We start from the raw sequence: 8,243 nt of genomic DNA on the forward strand, positions 1-8,243 counted from the left end.
AGTCCTTCTACTCGCTTTAACAGAAGGTCCACAGTTATCTTGCATACCTCGTTCTAGAAGCAACCGTCCATTTCGTCAAGGGAAGATGGTTAGCCTCTTAATCGTCTTTTTAATTACTGTGTCGTCCCTCACTATTGACAAATTCGTCAATTACTACTAATATTATAATCTCAAAAAACTGTTGAGTTAACATCAGTGTGTTATATTTAAAGTATTTTTATACATAGGATATTATAATTTTTATTAAAAATACACTGAAATAAAATCTATATTATTATTTGATACCTTCATATGAATATTTAAGGGGAGAGTAAAGTTAATTGGTTAAAAAATGTATATTTTTAAGAACTTTTTTTGTCGACATAGGGTAAACGTACCAATTGTCGAGGATGGTTCCTGTTGTCGAGTAAACAAACTTTGAATTTTATTTAAACATTGTAGCACATTGTAAATGGAAAAAAGTGATAAATATTAATTTTCTTATGCATTATAAATGTGAAAAAAATATATTAATATTATATCCACAAACAAATGTGGATTTTAGACAATATTTTTTGGTTATTACCATGGTAACATCGACAAATGGAACACCCTCGGCAATTGGTACACTTACCCTAGAGAGAATTAAATTATTTTATCAATTTTTATATAATACCTGCAACATTTGCACAATATTTTTCCAAATTTTCATGACAAAATATTGAGAATTGAGCTACTGAATATGAATCACCTCAGGTGATTCCAAAAAACTTGTTTTCTGGTAGGCTGCATTTTGCAAAAGAATCATGTAGACCAAAAAAATTAAAATGCATTTAATATGTATTAATACTAAAAGTATTTAATATGTAGCTCAGTGGTCAGAGCAGTCTACCGGCAAAAGAAAGGTCGTGGGTATTAGGGCAGCTGTGCTGTAGATACATATGAAGCCCATGATCTTATCAAGATTTATTTAAGATATTTAATTTATTTGTGTAGATTGATTCGGGAAAATTATTAACTTCTTGAAAAAAAAATTTAATATTAAAATGCATTTGTTAGAGCCTTCACAAAATATCTTAAACTCTGGTTAATACCGTTTGTGGAACTGCTTAAGCATTTAAACAGGGGGTATCACTTTAACTCCATTTATAGGTGTCAAAATGAGGAGCAACAAAAATAACACCAGAAAAATGAAAACACTCGACAATCATCATTTTCACACTCCATTTCGAGTCATTTTAACGATTCTAAAGAGTAAATCTATATCATCAAAGAATAAATAACAAAAAATGAATGTTATTATCTATCCAAAAAATTATAACCCAAAAAGTTGTCGAGCGCGTGAAAAAATATTACTGAAATAGAAAAACAAAAAAAATATTGCAAAGAGAGAATCAGACCAAGCAGAGCAAAATAAAGGTAACAAAATAAAATATTAATTGTTAAATTCAAATTTAAAATATAATTGTACATTTTTTATAAAAATGAGAAAAAATTGTCAAAGTATGGGAAAAGTATGGGAAAGTATGAATGACAGAAAAAATTAACCTTATTTAAATTTTTTAGTTTTTTTTTAAAAATCTGTTCATTTTGCAAACTTTAGGATAAGTATATTAAAGGATAAGTAATAAAAAAATTAATTTTAATTAAATTTTTCTGTTTTTTAAAAAAATTCATTTTGCAAAGTGTGGAGAGAGATTGTCAAAATATAGGCGAAGGGAAAAAATAAATTTTTTAAAATTTGACAAGGTTTTAAAAAAATTAATTTTTAATAAATTTTTTAGCTTTTTTTTAATAAAATTTTTATTTTTGAAAGTATGGGCGGCAGGAAATATTATTTTTTATCATAATTTTACAGTTTTTAAAAAAAAATATTTAATTTTTGAAACTATGGGAACAGTCTGTCAAAGTATGGGTGACGGGGAAAATTAATCTTATTTGAATGTTTCAGTTTAAAAAAATTTCTTTTTTTGCAAAGTGTGGGAAAAGTTAAGCAAAGTATGGGTGATGAAAAAATTAAATTTTTTTACATTTTTTTGTTTAAAAAAATCATTTTTATTTATTTATTTATTCAGAAATATACGGGCAATGCCCATTCGTACAAAAGTACTATAAAAAATACTAAGAATAATACATATATTTATTTGGCCGCATTAACATTGCTATTGTTATTGTTATCATATACATATACATGGGAACGCAAGTTGGTTACAAATGTACTTAATGATATTCCAAAAAAATCAACTAAACTACTAAGTTCATTTGCCTCCATTCGCAATCTATTAACCACCGAATTATCAAGATATCTAGTTCAAGACAATTGAATATTAAACAATTGCTGATGTCTCAAAGATCTACGTAGTACATATAAATTAAAGAGACAAAGTAAATCCGGACAATTGATTAAGCCATTGATAATTTTAAACAAAAATAACATGTCTGCATATAAAAATCTTTGTGATAACAAAGAAATACCAAGCTGTGCTCTTAAACCTGTGTAATCATGGCTATAGTAATCAAACGGAATATTCACTTGTCTAGCCACGAATCTCAAAAATCTGTTTTGCACACGCTCAATATCCGTTATAAAACAATCTTGAAAAGGTCTCCAAAGTGTGGAGGCAAACTCAAGGATTGGCCTGACAAGTGAAAAATACAGAACTAACAGGGCATCCTCAGATATTCAAAAACTGAAATACATGTAATTTCTAATTAAAAACTTTTTCTTTTACATCTCTAAAAAGCTTTTTTAAAAAACACAAAACTTTGTAAATAACATAACCAAAAACTTACCAAGAGGTCTCTTCAAAAAATGAAAACAAAAAACTTTATGTGAAAAAACTCCATTTTTAATAAATATTTTTTGTAAAAAATAACAAACTAACCAAGAACATTATGTTCTTGATTAGAAAATAAAAAAGTGTTAAATAATTTGAAAAACGTGTGAGCATACTTGCTCTTTAACGTATAAAAAAGTTTTTTAAAAAAAACCATAAGAAGATAAAGCAGATTTGGAGTATGATAATAAAGAAAACTGCTTAATCGATAATTTCAAAAAAGAAAATAAAGAAAATAAAGAAAATTTAATTAATTAAAGAAAAAAGACAATTTGAATAATTTGAAAAATTTTTAATTAGTGTTTAGAATTAACGAATGATAAACTTGATTCAAATTGTTTATGTCAGTTTGCTTATTTACAGATTTTTGAACTTTGAGAATGTGAAACATTTCTCTAAATTTCCTGCGTGAGGGAAATTCTCACCCTCATAAATTAGTCCAAACTTGTTCTAAAATGCCAAATTTTTTTTGAATGTTCATTAGAATTTCTAAACAACCTATTGACAGTAAAATTAACTTTTATTTCCTGTTAATTATTTAAATAAAAAATTAATGACAAATGAAATCGAGTATACGCGGTCAGTCGCATGGTGAGAAGTTCCCTCACTTCGCGTCAAAAATCCCCGACATTTGCTGCTTTCAAATTCAATAACAAAGAAATTAAAATATGAAAAAACACCAAAATTGTTTTAATGTAAAGAAGAAGAGTGCCGTAAAAGGTACTGAGAATATGAAATTATAATTTTTTGTATTTTAAAAGTTATAAATAAAAAAAGAAACTGGGTGAGGGAAATTCTCACCATGCGACGGATGGAGGGTTAATGCTGTCGCTTAATTGTATTCACAACTCTGTCAATAGATTGCACCACTGTAGTTAAGCATTTAATTTAAAGTGGCTTTCAACCTATTTGACTTAATTCCCTTGTGAATATTTAAGCACTAACTCTAGTTAATAACTTTTAATAAAAATATATTATTTAAAGTAAAAAAAAACTTGTTTACATTTATATAAACAAATTTTTTGTTTTAAACATATTATTAAAACTTCCTGATTTTGTTTAAATGCATCTTCTGAATTTTCAGACAAACTATTATTGCATGAGTGATAACATGTGATTAATACTTAAAATCATAAGCTTTTCGATTGGCGCGCCACCACTATCTTTATCCGTACCATGAGTGACCCCCCACCACTGGAGTTTATAAACTTAGAAAATAGTCTGATTACTAATCATATGCTTTTCGATTGGTGCGCCACCACTATAATGGAATTATCTTTGTCTGTATCATGAGTGACCCCCCCACCACTGGAGTTTATAGACTGAGAAAATAGTCTGTGATTACTGTTGATGTGAACTCTTTCTTTAACAAAATTGATGGTTGATGTGTTCAGATGTAAAAAAAACATGCTGCTCTGAAATTCGAGGAAAATAAATAAAAATGGTAAGTATCTTTTTAAAAATTTATTTTTTAAAAGTGTTTAATTCCTTTTTTTAAAAAATATTAAAATTATAATTGAAAATCTCTCAAAATTTATAGAGTCATCCGAATAAGGAAAATCAACCGCAGAACACGTGCAATTGCTGTTTCTGCAAATACTTAAAATTTAATGGAAGAATTGTCGATTTTCCTTGCGAGTTTTGGAGGACAAATTATGAAAGATATAACCATGAAAATCAAATGCGTGAGGTATATATTAAATTTTACGTTTATATTATGTAATAGAATTTTTTAACTTAAACTAAAATAAATCAAGTTAAATTTTATTTAATAGTTTTATTCTATTTTTAAATAAATATTTTGAGTTTAGTTTTATTCTATGTTAAAATAAATATTTTGAGTTTAGTTTTATTCTATGTTAAAATAAATATTTTGAGTTTAGTTTTATTCTATGTTAAAATAAATATTTTGAGTTTAGTTTTATTCTATGTTAAAACAAATATTTTGAGTTTAGTTTTATTCTATGTTAAAATAATCATAAAGGAGTCTTATTTAACCTACAATTATTTTAATTGTCTCTCCCTTTATATATTTTTTAGTTTTTCTTAAATTTTGTGACATTTTTTTTTCTTTATAGGTACGATCAGGATCTTTTCAAAGTTCCTTTCATAGACAATCTATACAACCTAGGTATTCCACACATTTCATACAATCACAAGCTATTGTGCAAGGTAGGCCATCTCCACAACTGGGATCGTTTTTATATGGTGGTTCCTTACCACAAAATACACCTCAAGTTCAACATGGGCAACCTGTACATCCTAGACCGCCTATACTTCCACAACTACCAGCACACCCTGGTTATTTTTCATCCAACTGTTTAACACCATCTGGGAATTCTGCACCTTCAGTTCAAAATAGACAATTTGGAAATATAGACACTTCGAATCGTAGACCTTACATTCGACGTGGACCTTACGTTCGACGTGAAGTACAGTCTCAACCTTCTGCGCAACTACAACCTTCTTCAAAAGCAGAAGCTTCTGCACAACTGGAACCCCCCCACAACCAGGACCTTCTACACAACTGGAACCTTCTGCACAAACTGGACCTCCTCCAAAACCTTCTGAACAAACTGCAACTGTTGAACAGCCTGGGTCATCTACGCAACATGGACTAGAAATTGGAAATTATGTAAAACCTCAGCAAAAAAAGAGAGTAAGTAGATGGGAGAAATCTCTACCCTCAACTTCACAATCAGTGGAACAGTATACTCCAAGTGAAACTTATGTGCCAACACCAAAAGAGGAACTTGAAAAAGCATCATCAAAATTATCTACCTCATCCGACTCTTCTTCTGAGTCTTCTTCCGACTCATCTTCAGACTCACCATCATCTCCTGAAAAAAAAGATGTGTCAAAAAACAATTCATTGCTTCCGAACGTGGAACAAATTGACAGTCTGAAAAAAAATTATGACCCACGTTCGGAAGCAATGAAACTTCATAAGTCTCCACGAAAGGCCATGAAATTAACTGCAAACATTGTGAGTGAAAAATTAAAACCTACTCCTTCAACTTCTAAAAACACTATTTGTGATGATATAAATGATCCTTGTGTCAGGAAACCTACAAGGCCTACAAAAGAAGTGACAAGTAAGAAGAAATAGAAGAAGAATAAGAAGGATATGGAAGAAAAGCAACAGAAAAGAAAGTGAAATGTTTTCAGAAGTGTTTTTATTCGTTTTTTGTTCGTTTTTTTAGTTTACATGTCTACATCACTTAAAGCAAAAGAAAAGAAAGTGAAATGTTTTCAGAAGTGTTTTTATTCGTTTTTTGTTCGTTTTTTTTAGTTTACATGTCTACATCACTTTAGAACATTATTTGATCTCACATGATGTTATGTGATTTTGAATTTGATAAGAAAGCTCTATTTTATTTTTTAAGACAGTGAAACGTGTTCTTAGTCTAATGTTGTTGAATTTTTATTTAATAGCATTTATCTTTTTTTTTCTTAATAGCATTTATATCACTGCTTATTATGTGATTTTTTCATTTAATCACAATTTCATGATATCTACACGGTATAATGTTCCATGTGATTACTTTATTTAATCGCAATTTCGTGATATTTCACAGTATGAACCAATGTATTATGTTCCATGTGATTACTTTATTTAATCGCAATTTCGTGATATTTCACAGTATGAACCAATGTATTATGTTCCGTGTGATTACTTTATTTAATCGCAATTTCGTGATATTTCACAGTATGAACCAATGTATTATGTTCCGTGTGATGATTTTATATAATCGAAGAGTTGAAGAGTTGAAAAAGTATTATGGTGTTGAAAAACCAAAAAGTATGGTGATGTTGTATAAATGTTTATTTTCAAACGTGACATTTTATTTTATTATCTTAAATACAAATTTTGACTTTTTCTTTTTCTTTTAAAAAAACATTTATACAACATCACTGTGATACAAAATACATGATATTATTATTAATGTAATTAATGTAAAATTTAAAAGATATGTATAACGATCAAAAATATAAAAGCATTTTGTCGGTTTCATAAATGTCTTTATTATGATAGTGAAAAGAAAAAAATTGTATTTTTTTAATACACAAATGTGAAAAAAACTACTGTTATACATACAAAAAAACACTGCATAATATATGTATGTATGAAATAAACACAAATGTGTAACATTTTCTGAACAATTTTCTTCATTGATTAATCATTCTTTTCTCCTAAACTTACATAAGAAATTATTATATTAATAACTGAAACGTCTATATTTCTATTACAAAAATTAAATATTTTAAGCCAATATACTTATTCTGCTTAATAATTTTAAATTAAGAACATTTTTAACCTTCAAATTATAGATCAGAATTTTAATAAAATCATGTTTTTAACAATTAATTAATTATAGAATAAAAAATTAACTTAAAATTTTTTTCTTAGTATTATAATTTACATGTTCAATAATTTATACTTGGAAATTTATTTTAATAAGTAGCTTTCGACTTAGTGTATAATTACTAAAAATTTGTAAAAATGGGATTTCCAAATAAATAATTACATTTTTATGTATTAAATTTAGAAGAATCCAGTTCAATCGAGATTATGTAAATAATATTTGAAGAGTGCGCTAAAACAAAGCATTAAACGCCAATTTCTCGTGGGTTAGAATTGCACCAAATTTGACGTTATAGATCATTTTTGTGCAATATATCGTTAAATCAGTAAAAAAATTCTTTTTAGTTAAACTTTATGATAATTACAAACGACTTTTTATTATCAATAAACTGATATTAATTATTGATATTTGACTCTTAAAGTTGAAGTGTCATGTTGGCATTTAATGCTTTGTTTTAGCACCTCCTTCATTTAAAGTTCGCGCCAATACAAATATTAGTTACGGAGAACCGCCGCATGGAGATGCTGCTTTCACTACTGTAGCGATGCATAGTGGGGATTACAACGGTGAGTGAGTGCAGTGCGTCAGCCACCACACTCATTCTTCTTTCAGCTTACATCGCCGTAGGTTTCTCTTCCTTACAGGTCTTCTCTCCTCTCTAGGTCTTTTTCTCTTCCATGTCTTTTCCTCTAGGTCTTTTTTCTTACAAATATTTTCTCTCCTCCAACTAATAACTTTCTCACAGTTATTTTCTATCTTTTAGATTATTAGCAATTATTTCATTTTATTTTTCTGATTTTTTCTAGTTTTTATTTCTCTTTATTTCATTTCTCTGTATAGTTATTTCACGTTTATTTAGGTTTTAATTTATCTTCTCTTTTTCCAGGAATTATTTTTCTTTTCTGTGGTTATTTCTATTTCTTGTATATTTTAGTTTTAAAATCTCTTTTTAGGGATTATTTTCAATCTCTCTTTTTTCTAGTAATTTCTTTAGTTACTTCTTTAATTCGATTTTTCAGCTATTTCACTCTTTTATCTCAGTTTTACTTTTCTTATTTTT

General features: G+C 27.9%; 1 protein-coding gene across 1 annotated transcript; it reads left to right on the forward strand.

Moving 5' to 3' along the window:
• Window positions 1–3,943: 3,943 nt before the first annotated feature.
• On the forward strand, window positions 3,944–6,819 carry LOC122502400. Its single transcript, XM_043612433.1, has 3 exons — window positions 3,944–4,260; window positions 4,357–4,506; window positions 4,895–6,819. Exons 1-3 carry the CDS (start codon window positions 4,258–4,260, stop codon window positions 5,435–5,437), a joined length of 696 nt encoding a protein of 231 aa, XP_043468368.1. The 5' UTR covers window positions 3,944–4,257; the 3' UTR covers window positions 5,438–6,819.
• The last annotated feature ends 1,424 nt before the right edge of the window (window positions 6,820–8,243 follow it).

The sequence above is a fragment of the Leptopilina heterotoma genome, unplaced genomic scaffold, assembly GCF_015476425.1.
Source record: "Leptopilina heterotoma isolate Lh14 unplaced genomic scaffold, ASM1547642v1 Lhet_228, whole genome shotgun sequence".
In the NCBI taxonomy this organism is placed as follows: Eukaryota; Metazoa; Arthropoda; class Insecta; order Hymenoptera; family Figitidae; genus Leptopilina; species Leptopilina heterotoma.

Bases quoted from the DNA above. Each gene is read 5' to 3' on its own strand.
- LOC122502400 (XM_043612433.1), top strand. The intron at 4,507-4,894 runs GTATATATTAAA...TTTTCTTTATAG, and splicing joins ATGAAAATCAAATGCGTGAG to GTACGATCAGGATCTTTTCA.